Source organism: Perissodus microlepis, chromosome 14 (assembly GCF_051167445.1).
Source record: "Perissodus microlepis isolate ML-2025 ecotype Zambia chromosome 14, ASM5116744v1, whole genome shotgun sequence".
Classification (NCBI taxonomy): domain Eukaryota; kingdom Metazoa; phylum Chordata; class Actinopteri; order Cichliformes; family Cichlidae; genus Perissodus; species Perissodus microlepis.
The window spans coordinates 13,596,722-13,619,804 of NC_140474.1; the positions used below are offsets into that span (position 1 = coordinate 13,596,722).

Genomic DNA, 23,083 nt, shown 5'->3' on the forward strand with positions numbered 1-23,083 from the left:
TTCTGTCTCAGAAACACCACTTACTAAAAGAATTGTCAGTTCAGATGGTCATTGCATTGTTGATATCATTTTGCTATGCGCCTTTGCACAGCATTTATAACGTCTGCTGACTTGTAAGTGCAAACGTGGTGAGTTCTTGCCATGTGATTTGTCTTTTTTTCGTAATCTATCTGCATTGCAACCTGACATCCCGTTAAAGCTGTGCAAACAATATCCCCCATCATCTACCTCAGCTGCTCAACTCCTGTCTCTAATTTGGACACTGTTATGAAAACAAACAGAATTTAGGAACATTATTCTATAATTAAGCAGTAAGTCTCTTAGGGGCTGCGCTCTACAGTGAATTCAGAGCCCCTAAGAGACTTTGCTGACATAATGTGGAGCAGAGCTGGAGAGAAGCCTCAGATTTTTGTGCTTTTGGCATGAAGGCAATGCAAAAGTTGTCTCATCTCCTTTAATTAAAAAGCTTTTTTGTTGAGCAGGAATAATGACACAAATTCAAAGCCGTGTTCCGCCAACTACCAGTGCACTAGGCTGCACTGATTAGCTGAAATATGTGCTATCAAAGCTTTCCTTAACTCCTTTCTGTGCCTTTGTTGTTCTTCTTGAAACACTTTCTTTGTTGTTTTCCTCCACACCCTGAAGTAAAAGGTGAATATTTGTGCTTTCATATGGTTTGTGCTTAAGTCAGTTGTTTCTATTACATATAATTTTCTTTCTTTAAATATCTTGTAAAGTTAACTTCCTGCAGCAGCAGTTACCAGTGCATACCTAAAGAATAAATGTAAGATTTGACTGATTGTTGAAAGTGTAGTATTCCAGTTGTCTGCTACAAGAAGAGTTAAAAAATTGAAAATGTTCCACTGACACTACGAGGCACTGACATTTTTGGATTATGCACATTCTGACTTGAATGACACGGATCTCGTATTAACAGGACACATAAGTCTTGGTCCATGTGGTCTATGATAAACACCATTCACATTGCAGGTCCGTTTTAAAACAAGGTGGTTGCAGGGTCACAGGAAAGTACTTTCACCTTCAAGACACTTGACCCTTGAGCTCTGTGTGTTTCAACAGTCACCTCTCCTCAGGTCAGCTGAAACCAGACGCCAATAACTGTCTCAGGGGCTCCAAACCTTTTCAGAACTACACACCTTTGGTGTGTGTTTGTATGTGTGTGTAGTATGATGCAATAAATCAAAGAAAGACAGATGAGCAACAGGTGGGAAATCACTAAGAGCTGCCATGGAAATGGTAGGAATGAAAGGTAATCTGGAGGAAGTAAAGGGAAAAGAAGAGAAACGGAAAGAAGATAAATGGGAACACATGTTGAGAAGTAGATGGGAAAAATCAAAGGAGACAAAAAACTGAACGAAGAGAACTGGCTAGAGAAATGGGACCTGGTTGGTGAATGCAGAGCAGGCGAGACAGCAGGGAGCCTGGGTCGTGTCTAAATAGCAACAATCGGATAATTGAATTCAATTCAAGCTTTGATTACAGAAAAAGGAAAGGACTACTGAAAGATTACTTTCATGTTGACTTTTGCCATTATTGTAATTACATCTCCATGTCCAGAAAGCATTTAGTCTTTAAACCTTCAATAAGCCTTATTTTAAAATGGAATCACTTGCTGTTTGGAGATTTGTGACTTGGCTCACAGCTATGGACCTGCAGTAGATTTATTTTATTATATAACATATATCATCATATTACTTTTTACATTTATCCAGATTTCTGCAAAAATGTTGAGACAACATAATCCAATTGTCCTCTCCTTCATAGGTCATCCAGTTGTTTGTTCTCCTCTTCTCAAAATGAGCTCCTGGGTGGTGAACAGGAAAGGAGAGCCGCAGTACCGACGGCACTTCTTGGCAGACAATAGCATCTTTCACGGTAAATATCAAATAGACACACACAATATTCTGACACCTGCATGTCTTGAGAATGGACACTAGAGGGAGATGCATTGCCAAAAAAAGTGCTTCAAGTAATATCAGACTAGTATCAGACTGCAAAGCCAATACAACAAAACCTCCCTATTATGGTGTAAAAAAAGACAACTGCAAGCAACTGACTCAGTGCATAACATACATGGAAAAACTGTTCATAGATGTTTGTGTTGGCAGGTTATTGGACTTTCTTTTATTGCTTTCTTTCTTTTATTGATGAAAAGCATCTCTTTGCCTTCCATGAATTTCTCACCATGGAAAAGAGTACCTGTGAAGTTAAAACAAGATAGTCTGTTTCTCACATTTCCATCAGTACAAGGTAATGTGTCTTTGAAGCTGTTACCAAGGCAATGATTTTCAAACCATTTAATAATATACATAATTGGAATGATCACAGAGACAACATATCAAATGTTGAAACTGATGTATAACTGATATGTTGTAACTGCTTGTGTTTTTAAAAAAATATATATTTTTGATGACAGTAACATTTTTCGAAGATGTTGGGACAATGGCAACAATGGATCATAAAATAATAATTTGAATAATTTGACTACTGATTAGGTTAATTTGTAAGAGTACAGAGGGGAGAAGTCTAGGATTCATAGAGAATCCAGACTTTTTTCAAATAAAACTGGGCAGGGAGTCACCATTCTGAAACTTTGCATGGGAAAAAATGCAAGAAAATTCAAGAATTACTGATTTTTTTTTAATGTTTTTTATTATTATTATTATTATTTTATTTTTTATGGTCAACGTAAGCAGAATGGAAGATGTTTGGTGATAAAAACATCTGGACACAGTGTCACCAAAGCAAATGTCTGTATAAGAAACAATATGGAAAAAAATAGATGAAATATTTGTGACATTTGGGCACTCGGTATGTACATGGACTCGGGAAGTGATTGCCAGAGAACACAGTTCATTCCTCCCTCTACAATTAAAACTGCCACTCAGACCTTATATGTGCAACATCCAGAGTTGAAAACGTATTCTGTTCTTTGATGCATTGAAATTATTTTTGGAAATCATAGAGGCTACAGCGAAGAAGAACAATCCAGATTATTAGCAGCTAATACCTGCTTGACTGAATGAGAGTGCACTGGTGCCTTTAGCATGGGTACCCCTTATCTGTCGTGAAGGTACCATCATGCCGGACAATATATACAGGTTTTGGAGCATTGCTGCATTTCTTTCTTTCTTTCTTTCTTTTTTTCTTTCTGTCTTTCTTTCGTTAGCTTTGTTATATCAAACTATATCATTCAAATAACAGCATGACGTTGTAGTGAAAGAATCTAGGTTCTAAACTGATCTGCCTCCAGTCCAGACCTGCCACCCACCCAATTTTTGTCATATTGCTGTAAAATGACAAAAATTGACTACTGAAAAAATTGCTGCTGAAATGGATTGCTTTTAAAACTCCAGCAGTTCATCTCCTCACCACCCAAGCATTTACAGCTTTTTGTTAAAAGAAGGGTGCTGAAACACAGTGGTGTTAAAAATGCCCCTGTGATCACATTCAAAATGACAAAACAGTCAGTTTGCAACATTTATATATTACATTAATAGTATTTTCAAGTAAAGGGGGTTGAAATTATTTGGACATCACTGCATTTTATTTTTATTAACACTACAGCTTCTTTGGAAATGCCATATTTTTCTTTTTTGTAATACACATCATCTGAAATGTTGAGAGACTTTACTGTTTACGTTAGATATAATCTAAGTCGGTTTTTCCTTACAGTTTTTCTTAATCTGAACTAAATCCAGACATGCAGTTGCATCAGTTTGATCTTGATCTCTGCACTGACAGCTCTGTCAGAAAAATCCATGAAAAATCTCTGATGGGTTGGTTTGCTTCTGAGTTTGACACACCTACAGCAGACAAACCATTTACAGCCTCACCTTGACAAACTGCCTCCCGACTCTCCATCCTACTTCGGTAGACTGTGTGCTATGCTTTGGCTGTACCGTTTCTTGTCAGTGAACTGTAGTAGAAAACAAGCATGACTGCTTCAGTGCTCTTCTGTGGATTATGGACTGAGCTGACTGACACAGAGAGAAAACACAATTGCTTGTTTTCCCATCTGTTATGCTTAGAAATCACCATGTGTATGAAATTTCAGACAATTTCTGTCCATGTATTTATAATTCGTATATATAATTTCTCTGAGGATGAAGTTGCCTTTTCTTTTAGAATCTGGGAGCTATTCACGTTGGGAAAATGAAAAAAGTGTAGCCTGCTGAGCACAAAATGAGGATGCATTTTCAGTGAGCGCTAACCAATTTTTTGAAAAGATACTAATCTTTTAACTGTTGTCTAAGCTGTTGTGTCATTTTAAGAGGTGAAAAGGGAAGAAAAATCAAACAAGCTGTATGAAATATCTGCTGCATCATTTCTGGAGTTTCTATGTTTCCATTAATGTCCCTGACATGTTTGTCCTTTAGTGTCAGAGCATATTTATTTCCCTTTTCACTTCTTCACTCTGCCTCTTTTGCTTCTTCCAAGTTGCTTGCAACCTTGCGAATTATCAAGTTGGCTGATTTTGTTTTTTGTCTGATCATGATATATAAACTAGACCCTGCCAGGTGTTTTGGGCTGGGCCCATTAACTGTCTGTGATCAGGCAAGTGTGAATGAAGAGAAGTTTGTGTTTAAATCAGTCACCAATTACCTTCTAATACACAGGATGCTAATGGACAACATACAGTCATGCAACACTGCAAACTGAGGGTGACACTGGTGTTCAGACATGCATTTTTGTTTCTTCAAACAGCACTAATCGATTTGGTAACCTCTGCCTCTGGCTCCCAGTGTTAGAACACTGCGCGTCTGTGTGTCTGCTCGGTCATTCCGAAATTGTCTCTCGCAGTCCTAAATGAAATGGCTTTAACGAGGACCAGTGGACGAAACTAATCTATGAGATTCAGACTGAGTAAACTTTCATTAGGGAAATGACTCTACTGGGATGATACGCTCCCGGCTGGACACACACACACATAAAAACGCTCACACGAAATTTAAACGCTAAAAAAACCCCTACCTTTTCATTAATGTTTACACGGGACTTGCTCTGCCTCTGTTGCTCTCTCTGGGGAACCAATATGTTCCAATGTGTTTACTGCATTCCTATTATTTCACGAAGCCTGCTTCCTGTTGTGTCTTGGAGTAAGCATGGAAAGAGACAGGCAATGTAAAGTGGGTCATAGCGCTGGCATCGCTGCGCAATTGTGCCGATTTTGTTGTTGTTGTTTTTATCGTTTAAGACTACGATCAATCACTGACCAAAAAAATATGTTTGTAACAAAACAAACGGATGTTGCACGAGCTGATTTTGGTGGGGAATTTAAACTGTCGTCAAGCAGCTGATCCACGCTGTCGGGCAAAAAAAAACAACAAAAAACTGGCGAAAATGTCCAAATGACCAACTCGAGTGGCTAAAGCCAACGCGCTGTGCGCTATCATTCACGTGCATTCATTCCACGCCCGTCTTGAGCTCTCGCTCATTAACATCCACTCTCCGCCAAACCCATCGAGCGTGTGAGAAATCGGCTTATCGTTTTGCTCCTGTGTTGCGCCTGGTGAGAGGAGAGGATGTGCGCGCACAGGCTGTGGATGTGAGCTTTGGTGATTTGTGAATCCACTCTGCAGACAGTACAGGGAGGCAGGTACTGAGGAGCAGTTTGCTTCTGGGGCTTGTTTTTTGGATTCTTAAAACAAGTGTCACTTTATGATTATGACGCGCTTATTGTGAACAGTCTAGTCAACATGGAGAAATGGACTAATCGGATACTTTTTGATGGCATCTTGGCATTTCAAACCGCCACAACTAGGGAATAAAATGATGCCCGAAGCGCATGGAGGGATTTTGTGAGACCAACAACTTCAGTCCTAAATGGCAGAGCTTGAAGTTTGCAGAAATCTTAGTTTGGAGAGGGGTAAGTGATCATTTTCAGCACTTGGATATTGTGGTTATTTGGTGTATCTGTCTCACAGAAGACAGTGCGGTGCACACATTCCTTCGCGTGCGCACCAGCCTACATCGCAAGAAGGCTGGAGCGTAATATCTCCACTGCGCTTGTTGTGGGGAATTTTCATCACCCACTCTGCTACAAACGCTGGAATAAGGAACCTAATAGCGTTGTCATTTGCATGAGGGATTCATTAGACAGTATTTAGGCTGATGTTTATTGGCGTTTCAAATATAGAAAGAATTCATTACACTCGGGGCAATATTTTAATTTTAATTTGTAAACTGCTGAGCGTTTATGTCAGCTTATATGAGAAATGTTGATGAGGAGCAGCAGCGGGAAACTGTCCCTGGTGCTGAAAATGCCCCTTTCTACGTGTCACTAGGGGGCAGAAAACCCCCTTAATTTCTCGATTGGATAACACTGCCCTCAGTCCATATAGATCTGTATCCTGTAAGATCTGGATCTTCTGCACTGTTACAGAAATCTAACCATATCTGAGATGTTCACAAGTTCTGTCAGTACAATCCTTGGTGAGAACATGTCTCAGAAACTGACACACCACATAGCATTACCACATGTCATAGCTCAGTAAAAGAGGTGGGCTTGATTGTCGGTGGCATCAAGAGAAATAGGATCATTTTGAAAATCAGGCAGGGGATGTTAAGCACCATACAATGTGGCAGAGCTGTGGATTGAGTCTTGATGGTCAAATTGAAGCCCTAACAGTCCCCGGGCTATTACAGCAGTCCTTTTATGATATCAAAAATATGGAGAATCCTTGGCACTTAAAAGCAGAATACGTCAAGCTGTCAGCCCCCGCCACCACCCCTTGCAGTGCCAGGGTTTGTGTGTTTTTCTTTCTCATTTTGGGGTTTTAGAGGGAGGGCCCTGCCAACCTTGGACATGACACTAGCGCTTTATTCGTTTTGAACAACTCTTGTGCTTCATGGACAATCCAGCTTTTGCTGTGAGAGAAACTGAACAAAAAATGAAAGGAAGAGGAAGGTATGGAGGAGCATGTATAGATACTAATCTCCTCCACATGGAGGAAATGGCTTTTCCATGTAAAATGTGTTTTTCCTCATGTGTCTCTCCTGCACTGATGATGATGATGATGAATCACAGCACGTTCCCCCTGTCTTCTCTCTACCGTCATCTTTGTTTCTGCCTCTTCCTTTTTTGTAGCTTCGGGGCAGAAACAGCAAGCAGACACCAGGAAGAAACTCTCCCAGTCCTTTAGATCTTCTCTGTTCTCCAAAAGTATTTCTCTTCTCTTCTCTTCTCTTCTCTTCTCTTCTCTTCTCTTCTGACAGAAATGAAATAAATATGATACCACCAATCTCGTCCAATTTTAAATAGGCAATTTTTCAATAAGGTATAAAGTATATATAATATGATACTGAAACACGGTACTGCTGGAAAAAGGACCCATGTCTCTTTAGCGGTTCCACTGCATAGGTGCTTCCAGTGTATCCAGTTTAACAATAATCAGTTTCCTGTTTATTAGTAATGTTCTTTCCTTTTCTTCTTTCTCCAAAAGGATCTTCTTTTTTTATTTATATGAAGTAAAATTTAATTGCTGCTGGGTTAATTTATCAGCCTGCATGCTGACATAGCAACTGGCACATCACATCTGTTCTTGCCTTGGATTTTAAAAAAATCCAACTCCTTAAACCTACTGGGGTTCTTTTGGTAATTGTCAGCATGAATCTGCAGCCAGGCAGCGCATTTACCACACCGTATTAGCGTTTTAAGTGGGAAATAGAAAGGAAATTATCCATAAATACAGGCTTTTATTTAATTTCCTTTCATCCCTTCATCCTTTAATGAGCTACCCAGAGGTCCAGTTTGCTTTTATTCAACACTTTTCGGCCTCTCTGATAAGAAGCAGAAGGCAGGCAATCATATCTTCTCTCAAATATTTTTTGTGAAACTGTTGAGATCACACAGGTTTTTATGGCAGTCTGGCTCTGCTAGAGATATTACATCTCAATCATCCTTCCTGGCATTGGGAGGAAGAAAGAAGAAGCTCAATCACTGCACGAACAGCCAACAATCATACACCAAATGTATACATAAAAAGCGCACTGACACACATGCAGGGTTCAGTTCCCGCCTTTGAAGTCACTCCTCCTCCGCTCGGGGACCCCCTGTATCAGCTTTGGCAAATGCATTATCATGCCGCAGTTGTCGTGTGTTTATTTTTATTCCGGAGTTGCTCCACACTGCACCCGAGGGAACCTGGAAACCCATTTGTAGCACTGGCAGTGTGAGCATTGCCCTAAGAGCTCTTAATTAGGTGGAGTAAGTGACTGCGACATAAGAGTGAGTGTGTATTCTTTTATGTTGCTTACAAGAAGCCTTACCAAGTGTTCTTAACTCTACCCTAGAACTTTTGTGTAATGACTTTGTTTTAAAAGGGATTTTATTTGAAAGTACACTCCAGATCCTAGTTAAAACCTATTGGCACCGTGTTGCTGTCAAATATAAAGTACTGGAGTTATACAAATGATTAGTACTGCAGATTTTTATCTTGGCAGCCGTTTATTTGTGACAAGTCGATTAGTTTTAGTGCCATTAACAACCTATATATAGGCAGGAAATGTAGACATAAATACATGCCCAGAATTTTAACATTAATGTGGGCTGTTTTATTAGAAAATGCAGGCAGCCATACTATACGTTGCGATCGTGGCTCAACAGTTGGCAGTTCGTCTTGTAAACAGGTTGCCGGATGCCGGTTCGAGCCCCAGCTTGGACAGTCTCGGTTGTTGTGTCCTTGGGCAAGACACTTCACCCACCGCCTACTGGTGATGGCCAGAGGGGCCGATGGCACGATATGGCAGCCTCGCTTCTGTCAGTCTGCCCCAGGGCAGCTGTGGCTACAACTGTAGCTTGCCTCCACCAGTGTGTGAATGTGAGAGTGAATGAATAATGGAATTGTACAGCGCTTTGAGGTTCTCGAAAAGCGCTCCATAAATACAATCCATTATTATTATTATTATTACTATAGCCACAATCTCAGGCACTGACAGTCAGAGTAAAGTTGCATAATAATATCAGATTTGGAGTCGTACAATCTGAAATCACCATATTGGTGTTGCTTCTGCATCATTATAATGATGATTCAGGAGCATCGTTATTGCTCATTTGGCTCACTGAGCATTTAGTTATCATTAGCCAGGAAGTTAACTAATGCTTTTAAAAACTCTCATTAGCAAGCCAACGCAGGTAACCTAAATTTGGCTTACAGCAAACACAAATTAATAATATGTTTATTATAGTGAATAAATTAATAAAGAAAAGAGAGTTTAATATACACAAAGAAATATTTTCCCCTTTACCTCCCACAGAGCAATCCTGTCTGATTCCAGACAAACGTTGTTATGAGGCAGGACTGACACCAACACACGGATCTCAGATACACATGAATATTATTTGATTGTTTAGCACTGACACAGAAATAAAGTGTGAAAATGGAAAACTAGTAATGTTTTAGCATTATTCATATCATAACATTGTTATGTAGCCTTGTTGAGCCTGGGCATAGTACGATATAGACTAACAAATTAAGCTATTCATTCATTCATTCATTCATTCATTCATTCATTTATGGGTGTGACTGTTTTGATTGTTTTTTCAATTGTGATTTTTGCTACCTTTGGATCTTTGGGTTGAAACTAATGAATCAAAACCCTCCATGAATTTAATGCCCTTCAAATGGTGATCTGTTTTTTTGTATACCAGGTGTTTGTGATTGACTCTGGGGCTGAGAGACAGTTGTCTGCGTGCAGACTCTATTTTTAAACTAATTTGAGCTTCTGCTGCAAACTTGTGAGACTGGAGTGGGAGAATTGAAAAACAAATTAAGAAATTTGTATGCAGGTTCTTACATTTTATTTGGTTAAATTCTGCACAATCTGTTCTTTTACTAGCGATAAGAAATTCTTCACAATGTCACATATCTTGCATCCTTGCATCAGTCTTCTGCTTATCCAATTCATAGTTGCAATGGGACTGGAGTCTATCTCAGCTGTCATGGGTAAAAGGTCAGGTACACCCTGGACATGGTGTCTATTGCAGGGCTAAGACAAAGAGACAACTATTCATGTACACATTCAAGCCTACAGCCAGAAAAAAGACACAAATACAACAATTCAGTGAAACTGAGAGCCTTAATTAATAGCAAAATATGATTTTTATTGATTTCACTGCAGTTTTGCTGCATGTTCTGACTCATGGGCAGTATGTTTGACACTTCTAATACAGTTCATTCACTGTTTATTCTTAAGTAAAACACTCTTAAGTAAAACACAAAACAAAGTGTTCAAATCAACGTGGCTAATTGTTCATTCTGCTCAAAAGTTTGGGACTGATGCAGTCTAGTTCAAGCTGCCGCATTGTGATGATTACAGAACTAGCCAGTACAGGCACCACACAAGAGGTTATTATCTCAGAATTCTGTTAATTATGACTTAGTTTTTAGATTAGGATTATAATTCTGTGGCTTTTTCTGTTTTTACTCCTTTCACAAGAAAATTACGTGCCATAATTATGTATCATAAATCCATGCTACCACTCCTGTGGTGATGCAGGATAGTCGGTTTAGACTGGTTTGCACCTATACTCAAAACTTACACCTCAGTTATTTTTCCACTGTAGGATAAAATATTTTCTTTTCATATCTTAACAAGAAGTAAGTAGTTTTAGTTTCTGAAGCGCAACCTAACCTTAACCTTAGCGACATTATTATTAGTGTTAGTATGAAATTGCACAATGCAACACTGCTAAACAACAGCGGGGGGCAGTAGATCATAAAACAGCCATATGTCTGCTTTTAGAAGGCAAAACAATTTTTTGTTGAGGTTTGTTTGAACTCTGTTTAAACTTCTCAAGTTCTGCTGCAGGGTCGGGATTTGGCATAAACTATGTGAAAGCATGGATCCATCCTGCCTTGTGTTAATGGGTCCGTCTGCTGGTCATGATGTCATAATAAGGAGGCTATTCCTTAGACTCCTTAGTACCAACTGAGTATTCTTGTTGACCATGTCCCTCCCTTTATGAACACAGTGTACCCATCTTCTGCTAGATGCTTCCACCTCACAGTGTCACAAAGCTCAAACAATCTCAAAAGGGTTTCTTGAAGATGACAATGAGTTCGCTGTAGATTTCAGCACTTTTAAAAATACAATGGAGTTTTTTTATGCTGACATTGTTGGTCAAACTGTTATTACATAGTTATTTTTCCCCTGAGAATATAGTTATGATGATTGCACATTTATTAATCAGTTTTTCATATAGTGCATTTTAAAATTCCATGTATGCAGGAATAGAAATGGCAAAGGTCGAATATTTACTTGCATATATTAGCAAATGACTGTTTTGATTTAAAACAGGAACATCAGAAAATGTGTCATGGCTGTGCAGCTTTGCAGTTCTTTAATTAGCGTTTCCTGCATGTGGTCCACATGTTGTCTCTGCATTCATACAGGTTTCCCCTGTGTGATGTTTCTTTTCAATCACACATCAGGTGGATTATGCTCCAGCTGTGTGTGAGGGTCTGTCTCTCTGTTTTAGCATTGACTGACAAATAGATTCAGGCTATTTACCTGCTTTCCACCTCATACATACTCAGAATGGCTCAAGGCCACCATCACTATGAACAGAAACATGCAACAAGACAAAGTGAATCAATTAAACACCACATCAGGATTTGTCATCCTAAAAATTATGTTCACCCAGTAATTGTAAAGCGTACTGATGGAGCAGGTGATGGAATTTGGAATTTGCCAAGGCATTAGAAACAGCAGTGTCACGAATGAGCTGGGGGCATTCATCCCACCATGCTACGGCCTGATTTCCAGAAGTCGTCATCTGTCACAGAGCTGTGCGCCTCACTAATTTAATTTTATAAGCTGTTGAACGTCCTGAGAGGAACAGCGAAACAGGATGGAGACTGGATGACATAACGCATGAATATATGTAAGAAGAAGATGTGATGGGATTATATGAAGTTTAATTTGTGGTTTATCATCTTTGATCTATTCTGTTGCAGTGATATGAAGAAAAAAAAAACCCAATCTGCCTGATTATCTAATCTTAGAAACACAGACTGGTTCTTGTGGATGTTATATTCCAAATAAAAATACTATATAATATTATATTACCTACAGCATAAAGAAAATTGCATACAAGGAATAAGAAAAAATACCTCCAGAAATAATATTCTGTGAAACACTGAAAACTGGCATGAGGACTTTCACCTTTCTTGAGATTTGGATCCATCAAAGGGAAACTCCTCGCCTCACATATATATTTATTTATATGTTACATTTCAATCTGATTTCAACTTCTGTACAATGCAGTTTTGCAATTTTGGAAAGGGACTTCAAAACTCTTTCTTTTCACTGACTTGTGTCAAAGAAAGATTAAATATTTGGCTGTAGTGGAAAAAAGTAAATATATTCAGCTAACACAATGCGCCTTTAAAAAAACAAATTTACTTTAAAATGATATTAACATGTAACAAAAAGTGAATGTTAATTATTAATTAACTGTTGCAACCAACTGGCTCTGAAAACTTGGCGAGCAGACATGGTCACCATGGAGATCCACCATGGTCTCTTGGACCTTAGGATTCAGCTGGAAGCCCTTCTCCTTGTCAAAGTAGTCCAAGAAAAAGACCTACATTGGTTCTTCCCAACAGAGGTTTTGAGCAGAAAGAACCACAGGATCCCCTTCTGCAATGACCACAGTGTAACGTTAATGTCTGCATTAGTGCCAGTGGTGCTGTACACAGACACAGGACAGTCAGCAGTAAAGGACAGCATGACTTTCTTGTACTTAAAGAGCTCGCTGTACCTCCTCTCCTCCTCAGCCCTTCATGATTGCAGGCACAGATGATCCCATTCAGCTTTGATCTGTTAAACTTGTGGCTAGAATGAATCTTCTGACTGTTTTTTGAACAGTGTCTGAAGCAGCTCTCCTCACTACATTTCCAAAGTTGTATTTCTAATGATAAATCAACAACTAGCATTTCATCTCCAAACAGCTATAGTTCATGCATGCGGAGGTGTGACATTAAGCATGGTATGAATTCCTTTCTCAAGCTTTTTTGTCCAATCTTCAAGGAGACAGTGACCGATAACGAATCCTATTATCTCTGTATTTGAGCATTTATTGCATCTGGCCTCTCTTCATCACAGCATGCTCTTCTTGTCTTAAGTGCAGCTGTTCTGAGCAAACTGTAAGTGCTAGAAAAGAGATGCATCAGTCCAAGACTCCTCTGCTCAAGGGTAAAAAGAGAGAGAGAGAAAAAAGCTGTACTTTAGTATAGCCTGAAAGACCCAAGCTATCCCTGACTGCAGCCATTCATATCCTCGAGCTATTCTATAGCTTATTGAGTTTGATTTTAACACCAACTTAGGGTATGAAAAACAACACATGAGCACATTAATTTAATGACATTATAGAGTCCTTTTTTACAGCATTATGTTACTCTTAACAAATGGCATCTTTCATCGCCTGATCAAATAAATTTTAATGAGAGAAGAGGACTTTACCCCCAGGAGGGGGCTTGTGTATAATAGCAGAGCATTTAGTGCAAGATAGACAGATGTGCCATCTCTGAGTTTTCCTGTTGTACTCACATCCCCACACATACTCCTCCCACATGCCAGCCCATTAAATCTTACTTTTGGTAATGCATTATCATGAATGTTATGTCATCATTCTTATCCCTGCATCCTGCTAGTTGACCTTAATGAACCCTGCCGATACAGAGACAGAAATCTGCACTATCCTCCTCCCATGCTCTTCATAATCACTCCATAAACTGCACAACAATACAAATCTGTGTGTCAGAGTAGCATGTTGGCAGCCACAGTCACACAGCTGCACATGTTCTGAAAGACCTGCGAACATCAGAGAGAGGTGGATGGGAAGAGCGGGAGTGGTGAACAGATGACCAACCGAAAGGTGGAAATGTGTATTTTTAGAGAGAGAGAAGGCTGTCAGATGAAGGTGACGCTACAGATCAGAGCACAGCACAGAGGAAGATGAACAGCAGGAGTGTTGGTGTGCTTGCTTCTTGTTTTGAGTGTGGAGGCTTACTGTCTGGAGAGAGTGCGCGCTGTCCGTCAAGCCTAATTTGAGGAAAAGCGCAAGTGGTTTTCAGAGGGTTTAGCTACAGGTAAAAGCTGAGTGTGTTTCATACTGGGACTGAGCTGAGGCACACTCCTACAGGCGAATTTGGATTTTTTTTGCCGAGGAAATGGAGGAAATTTGTTCACTTTTTGGTCCAACTTCTTTGTCTGCTCATAAAGTACAATCCACCTTTATTCACGGTCCTGCTGAAAAGTCTGCTGCGTTAACAGTAGCGACCCTTTTGGCGCGTAACATATACCACATTGGTGGCACCGTGGCTGTACCACAGAAATGCAGGCTTACACAGACTGGTAAGTTGATGTCTGTGATGTCTGTGTGATTTAGGTATGTGTATGGATCGAGACAATAATGCAGACTGAAGCAAACAAATAGAGCTGACTGGATTTTCATCATCCTTTGCTGACTTTTTTATATTTAAATTGATATATGTTGTGAAAAACTCGTATCTTCGTGTTTCTGTACAGGTTTTCTAAAACTGCGCATGAAGACAAACATCTTGCATATTGAACACATCACATCCTGGTGCTATTCATAGCACAGGAGCAGAGCAGGAGCTCATGTTTATGCAATGGAATATCCCCAGAATAATCAAATTGCTCACTTTCAGCTACCATAACTTTGAACCAGCAGAAGAGCCCTCTTGAGGGAAGATTTGTCTAGTTTGTGTGTTGATTTCTGCATATTTTATCTCACATTGTAATGCTGCGTAAATATAATTCATTTTGTCCTTTGGACAGCCAATCAACCGAGACCGATTCACATCTTGAATGAACTTGCGTGCACAAAACAAAACCTGCAGGTCATGAAAGCTATCGGGCAGAAGTCTCCATTCGGACAGCTTTATTCTTGTCTAAATGCTGCATTTGTTTTTCAGTAGTCAAACTGGCTCAGATAGTTTGAGTGTTGGTGCCTTATGCCACATGAATAGTGCATGAAGTATCAGGCAGATGCTGGTGAATATGAATTTATGTAGTTATGAATAAATTATGATAAATCTGTGGACTGTTGTCCATTCTAGTCGTCACCCTTAGACCAAATCTTAACAGAGATCTCATGTAGGGCCATACTAGAATTGAAATATTAGCTTGAGTAGATTAGACAGTCAAATGAGGCCACAGCTGATAAGAATCTCACATCAGTGTTGAGATTAAAAAAATGACAGTTAAGATTGAAAAAGATTAATGAAAGCTGTTGTAGCTGATAATCAAATACCAGGTATTATGTGTTTGCAATTCCAGGCCTTATAATATGGATCTAAGTAAGAACAGGCTTTGTTCATCAGGTTATCACAGAGGCGTCTTCATCACCTACCCCATTAAAATATGTTTGAATTTCCTTGGCCTCTGTGGAGAGACAAAGCTTTGATCTGCTCTCTGCTGTGCGCCGACAGAGATGATGAGATTTCACACGTGCACGCGTGCACGCTCATAAACACTCACACAGCAGCACATGCATGTGTAGCAACTGTATTTCATTCAATGGAAATGGAAGCTAAAAAAGTAGAAAAAAGGCTGCTCTTTATATTTTCCCTACTCTCATATAGCTTAAAAAAATATCACATTTTTACACTTGGATGGAGCTGCTACGTGTCTAAAATCCTTTTTTTTGGAAGGTTGCCGGCAAAGCACAAAGACCACCATCAGAGGATAATTCGCATAAAAATGTCAAGTGGGGTTAAAAAGGCAGTGAATTCATTTTTGCAAAGGTGTCTCTAAGAAACAGACAAGAATTACAATTTTGAACTGAAATGGTAAAATTCATATCTGCTCCTCAGATGGTTTAAGCAGAGAAATTGGACAAGAGATGAGTGTCAAAGTGTTCAGGCCGCCGATTATTTCATTCAACATCACTGATCTTCAAAGAGCTACTTAAATTAGTTCTCATGTATTATTATCAGCTGACTCCCCTCTCCTGTGTACATATTAACCCACCTGCTCTCTTCCATTCTGCTTTTCAGCTTTTGGCCTAAGTTTGAAATTTGGCTCTTTGTGGTGCTTATCATGCAGATGGAAAACAGAGTGACAGGAGAATGCCTGCAGAAAGGTCAAGGAATAGCAGAGATGGATTGAAGAAAATAGAGTAAAAATGGAGATGCAATAAGGGAGGAAGTGAACTTACTTTAGGTTGCGCTTCAACGTAAACTGATGATGAAATGATACCTGGATTTCAGTCTTCTGTTTCTGGAAACCTGCCTGTTTTTTGATGTTGAGCTGGATGGATAAATAAAAAAATGACTTCTGTATTCCCTTTGAGATTTTTCTTGTGAAATATATCTGACTGCCTTTCTGAAAAACATTTTTACATATTTATGCTCCGAGGGAATAGTGGGAGAATGGGCATGTACTTTCTAGGGCTGTTGAATAGCATTTATTCACTTTGGGGCTGATTTGTGATGTTTCACATCCAACTGCTGGCAGAGTGATGCTGTGAGCTTGTCTAGTCTGAGTCATGGATTTTACAGTCTGACATAGCGAGAGAAGACCCGGAAAAAGATTGTGGATGTGATTAGCATTACAGGAAACCCACATGTGACAGTGCCATCCATTGAAATCCATTGTTAATGAAGCTGTGGATTTCATAAGTGGCCATGAGAGATAAATAATGCAACATGTCCTATTTTCTTGTTTTTGATTAATTCTTTTCTCTAAATCTCTCTGCATCTTCAGTGTCCCATTATTTTCTACAGCCCTGAAGGCTTTTTGCAACACCATAAAGTACTCATCCATTATGAGCTGATATAAAAGTTTGTGTTATTCCCTGTTTTGTGATGAATGATTAAAAATGGCTTAAAGCTGGGTATAGAAAAATAGCATATAGTGTTTATATAACTGTTAGTGGGTCTCATGAAACCTTGTGCCTGAGATTCTATTTCTTCTGAACTACAGTGCACTTAATACAACACTGAGGAAAATAGTTATGGCACTCAGTCATTCATTTGTAACAGTGATAAACAAAGTTAACAACAAAAAAAGAATTTATGAGGTTACAGTGATTAGTGAATGTTGATGGAAGAAAAAAAAGATCCAGGTTCTGGTTGTATTATAGCTAATAGTTGTATGTACTGTAGAATATTTCAATGTCATTGTGAATTAATTTATTCATTAGGGCATTGTCAATGAGGAGCTTAATGAGCAAATCTCCCAAACAAGTTTAGACAGTTTGGTCAGTTTGATTTAGGCCTCGGTCCCACAGGCCTAAAGACCAGTTGGCAACCCCCTGGCAACCTGTGGTCCCAAGAGAAAATGCTTATTCCTTGACTGGTTGGCGAGTGGCTGCTGCCAGTAATTTGATGAAATTGATTGCAAAGAGCGTGCTGTAAAAGCGTCCCTGATTTTAGTTTGATGATTGCCACAATCACTTGTAGTTTGCATGGAAGACACCTGCTTTTCTATAAACACTCCCCAACTGCTTGCTGACTGGTAGTGAAACTTATAAAAGTGAGACGCAAATCAAAAAGTAAAGTTCTTTCAAAGTAAAAGTTTAAAATTTTACTATGAAGGCAAGCGTTTCTATTACTGGTTTGTTTGGTGCTCTTCGCGGTTTCGTTGTCACTTAGCACATAGCTGACTAATGTTTACAAACAAGTTGGTGCCTTCCACACAGTTTTTTCGGTGACTGCAGCAATCTGCTCAGAATCAAAGAAATCACAAGGAAATTTAGCGGTTTGCGACTGATTTCACCAAGTGACTGCTGGTAACTTCCATCAACCACTTGCCAATAACTTAAAAGTCAAGTGAGGGGCTTTTGAAGCTATCCAATGTGTTAAAAGAAACATTTTTTCTTACTATTATTTATGGTTGGTTTTTATGGTTAAAAAAAAAAAACAGATGAAAAGAGACCAAAACAGCAGTTCATGCAAAAATATTAGTAAGTTCAGAAGTATGGCATTAGGTAACATTTATGTAACAAGAGCTGAAAATGGTGTAACAAATGCATCTGGTGTATAATAAGCAAAAGTGGAGGTGGGTCATTTACAGAGAACAAAAACTGTATTTGTTTTATATTTACATAAAAACAAAAATCTTGTTACCGTAATCTAATAAGAGTAAATATATTTTTGTTAACTCGGTGACGCTGCCCTTTCCTTTTTATATCTTAGTCATGCCCATTTGTCATATCAGATGTTCACATTACTAATCCTTTTACTGAAATTCAAGCTTATCATTTATAAAAGGTGACCCTTGCAGTCCATTACTGTTGGCTAAAACTTAATCCTACCCCAACACTATTGATATTTCTTCTGATTTGCTGGAAACTGCCGGTTAGAGTAAATAGCTTGTTGTGTACTTCGCACATATTTGTATGTATCTTTTGATCTTTGTTCTCTTTTGTGTTAATAACATGGCAGGCTGTGTAACCATCTTTGCATTCATAATGTGCTGTGAACCTTCCAAAGTGATACGCAGCTATTGGACTCATATGTTTACGGTTGTGTCCCTGGAGTGAGCATCTGTGACTAAAAGAACTCATCTTGTATTGAAAGCAAAATTTGTGCCATTGCTAAGCCTGTCCTCAGGATAGAGAGAGTGCAGATTGTACTCAGCGCTCTGCCGAGTGTGTGCTCTGTCAAGTATGGTTAAATATGTGTTTTAGAGCCACAAGAGGTTTGACTTTTGCTGTCTTTAAAGATAATCACTCATGTCATCAAAAAATGCATTTTTAAATTTATTTCTGTGTGTTTGTGTATTTGCTATTACAAATATAATACAACTTCACTATATTTTACCTTTTTCAAATTTTGATATGGAGTCTTTAGGCAGTTTTTTCTTTATTTGTAAACCCTGATGATTTTGAGTCTTTAGGTTCCTTCACCATTGATCTGATGCAGAAAAAATATACTAGTTATTATCATGTATGCTTTTAACTGTATTCTTCTTAACATCTTAACCATTACTTTTTGCAGTGCATGTTAATTTTACTAAATAATATCATTGCTGTGTTTGTAATATGAAAAAATGTTTTGATATGTTGAGAGTTTTGTCACGCAGACCATGTGTGGGAGTGTGAGGATCCAGGTGCAGACACAGACGAGGAGACAGTACTGAACTTGAAATGAAAAGCGAGCCTTTATTTGGGCTGATTAAAGTGGCAAAAAACTGAAAGCACCGAGGCAAGACTAAACTAGAAGCTGAACTGGGAAAACTAAGAACTGACACTTAACTCAGACAACAGGGAAGGCTAAGACAAGGAGACAATGATGCATATGACTGAGACAACTATAAACAGGACTCTGTGCTGGAACAACAAAGAACTATGAAATATATATACGTAAGCATCATGGACAGCACAGGGTCCTGAAACCCGGCATAACATGGGTGAAGTTGAACAGACAACGCGACGACGAACAAAGGAAGACTGAGGACTTAAATACACACATGAGGTGATCAGGGGAAGTGGAGACACATGCGAACACAGCTGACTAGAATGAAACATAATGACAATACAGGGGAGAGTAACATTAACTACAATGAACAAAGAACACCAGACTCTTCCAAAATAAAACAGGAAACACAGAGACATAGACATGGCACGAACTTGACAACAAGAGCCACACAGACATGAAACATGACAGGTAGACGCACGGATAAGGGAGAGATGACAAAAGGGACTAAGAAACCAAGGACTAAACTGCAAACTAGAAATCAACTAGATGCATTAAACTACAACATGTGAATACAAACATATGCATTAGAACTCAAACACTGGGCCTCACAACCCAGTACCGTGACAAGTTTTTGTTTAGCATGAATTCTCTCTGAGTACATTTTCTTTTTTGATCCAAGACATTGAAATGGGACATGAGAACTTGAGCTTGCTTTCATTTATATTCTGTGTTTAGGAGAAGAATTGGCATTTACCTTACGGCACCACTAAATGTTTAATGTTTTATGAGTAACTCTTTACAAGTAAACTCTGAAGTGTATGTTTTATTTCTTGTTTTAAACTGTCAGCGATCCACTTTGGTTTATAAAATTAATGTTCACATAGTATTTACAAGCTTTTTTTTTCTTTATCAGTAACTTCTTAATTACAGCCCCATGAAAGTACACGAATTACATCTTGTTAAGTCTATTACAGTTGTCCATATACCCTTAAATTCGGTCCCAATCCCAAAGTAATCTCTTCATGACTAATTCATCAGTTTTTAGACACAGAGGGTTCTTGTCAGGAAATTTCTTAATGGCCAAGCAATTATAGAATACAGTAATGCTGAATAAGACATCAGTAAGTGCTGAATAAGGACTTCTAAATGGCCCTAATGCTACAACTATGTATCCTAATAACTAGTTGACCGTGAATACTTATGCCTTAATACAAAGTGTTACACTTGGCACTAATCACCTCCCATCTCGAAGGGTTGGGAAGCGAATTCCTCAGCTCCAGCCTGTGGTGTGGCTCCACATTATACATCTAAAGTCAGACATTAACTCATCACCATAATCTACTGAAATAGCTTATAGTTTACAGTTAAACGGCTACTTCACTGCTTTTAAAAGTGGGGGAGCACAAACTTGGAAAATTTAAGATTAAGCTGTTTTATATACGTTACAAATTTTGCTGCTTTTATTCCATTCTTCATATTTTAATCTGCCTCCTATTATCTTTTTTTCACTAAGTAGCCCTTATAATAAATAGAATCATTGTATCCGATTCTAAAGCTTGTCACTGATTGTCTGGTGTGTTTTCTCTCACCTTTATCTGAAAAAAAATGTGACTTCTGGTTGAAATGTAAATTGTGTTTACATAGGATGAAAAGGGGAACAGGGAACAAACAAGGAGTGTGATGGTAATTTACTATCACTACTCTTCAGTGGCAACAAATGATTCATGTCCTTTTGAGATTGCTTTAGCCTTCAGGACTTGGCACCAGCACTCATGCTGGCAAACATCTTACTAGTTGAATTTTCCTTAAGAAAGTAATTTAGCTCATAGCAGATTCAGAAAGCAGGCAGCGAAGCTGGCAGTTCTAGTCTTTGTCACTATATGATCCACAGTATATTTCAGATCTTCCCTACAGTGTCATGCTTGTTGTTGTGTCTCTTTTACACATGGATTGCTATATCTATAAAATTGCTCTTATCGGGTCTGATCTTTTAAGTAAATAAGTGAAAGATCAGAGTTTGCTCTCCAACCGTGTGTTTCTGTTCTATCACTGTCAAAACTTAATATTAAACTAAAATGATTATTAACAGTTGGGAAATGCAGTCTTGTCAAGAGAGGGGGAGGCTTTTAAAAGTGTGTCAGCCTTGTTTTAAGGCCAAATATTTGAATACCTGTCACTAAAATATTAACCTTTCAGGTATTTCATAACATTTTTTCTGTTTAACCTCTTTATTCCCCTCTCTATTTTATTTAAGTGTTGCATCCATGTATGTGTGGATTGATGCATGTTAACACAGAAATGATGCATACTTATGTGAAAACATGAAATATGCACAGCCATGCACGCACACATACACGCAGAGGCGTACACACACTCCACTAATGAGGATGGAAATCTCTCCCTCTCTCTGCTGTCATCCCTGTCTATATCTCTGCCACCAGCTGTCACGCAAAGTAAAAAGTTTGAAGCTTTGTCTTTTATCCTTTCTCAAAGCTGGACAGTGCTAGACAGTCAAGCAATCAAACACAAAGTCAATTCTTACCATCATTTCAGTCCCTCTGTGCTCCTCTTCAGAACACCCTGCCCCCTCCTTGCCATACTCCTGTTCATTTCAAGTCTCTTTAATTGAACCTTTTCCAGTAGATAACTACCAGAAATTGAGTTTTCAGTTCCTAGTATAGTGTAGACACACATATATACAATATAGTGCATTGACAGAGAGTGGACCTTCACCTGCCTGTGTTTAATGTGTTTAATGTGAAAATGTTAAGCATCGGTTTGCGATAAGTGTGTGTGTGTTTCATGTTAAAGCTGATGGGCCGAGACATCAAAATGCCACAGTACTTAACAAAAAAAAAAAAAAAAAAAAGCAACGATGGCACAGGTGCACACACCAAAACCTTGAAGCCGGGGAGTGAATTCATCTAAATCCAGTCACCATAAACCCTTCTCCACAAAGACAACATCAACAAATCATAGATTTAAATCATACTGTTCACGGTGAGGTCTGTAGATAATCCAGAATAGCAGCAACACAGATTCTGCTTTTGAATTATTTCCGTTTATTGGAGAAATCTATTCAATACTGTGAGACCCTCAAAGAGAATTGCATTCAATCCAGCTGGATTGGGGAAGAGGGGGAAATGTCAGAGACAGACACCCGAAACCACTGAAACACTAAAACTGAAGAAATCTGCAGAGGTATGTAACAAATTCAGCAGCCTTTAATGCAGCCCAATCTTAGCTTCCACCTGCTTCATCATAATGTGAAGATTTTTTTTCTCAAACAGTTCTTTAGGCTCTCTGTGAAACTTAGAACAGAGACATACACATTAGACAAGTCTCTCTCTCTCTGAGATCGCTCTACTTCTTCCTTCTCTGAGCTGCTCTCATGGGGAGGTCAGCGGGGTAACAGAAAAGCAGCCCTGTGTGTTTACACAGAAGAACCTCTGTTCATTTTGGTGTCTGACCCACATCAGCTGCTGGCTCAACTACTAACTGTGTGACTCTGTGACACTTTGCCACACTTCTTCCTGAGAAAATACAGTTAAAGCCAAACACCTGTTCCTTTTTTTGTCTTGATATGGTTCTCTGCTAACCTTGTTTGTGTTTGTGTGTCTGCGTTATTTGCAGTGGAGCGATGCATGAGTGTTATGCAGTCAGGGACACAGATGGTAAAGCTGAAGGCTGGATCCAAAGGGTTGGTAAGGCTCTTCTACCTGGATGAACATCGTTCCTGCATCCGCTGGAAGCCCTCACGCAAGAGTGAGAAGGCCAAGAGTGAGTATGCGTGCACACACACGCACTCCTCTGCATCGATACACAGATTCAAAATAACATACACAAACTCTTTTTGCATCTGTCCTTCTGTCCGGCTTTCTATCAAA

General features: G+C 39.0%; 1 protein-coding gene across 4 annotated transcripts in view; it reads left to right on the forward strand.

Annotated features, from left to right (window-relative positions):
* The first annotated feature begins 1,802 nt into the window (after positions 1 to 1,802).
* plch1 (phospholipase C, eta 1) overlaps positions 1,803 to 23,083 on the forward strand; it is a 59,103-nt gene continuing 37,822 nt past the window's right edge. Inside the window, exons 1-2 of one of the 4 annotated variants that reach the window (XM_084950343.1) lie at positions 1,803 to 1,896; positions 22,830 to 22,976. In XM_084950343.1, the coding sequence (XP_084806469.1) occupies positions 1,818 to 1,896; positions 22,830 to 22,976 (226 nt within the window). In that variant the 5' untranslated portion in view covers positions 1,803 to 1,817. Of the gene's footprint in view, positions 1,897 to 5,111; positions 5,891 to 13,844; positions 14,383 to 22,829; positions 22,977 to 23,083 lie in introns of those variants that run through there. The other 3 variants (XM_084950344.1, XM_084950342.1, XM_084950341.1) reach the window with 3 other exon arrangements.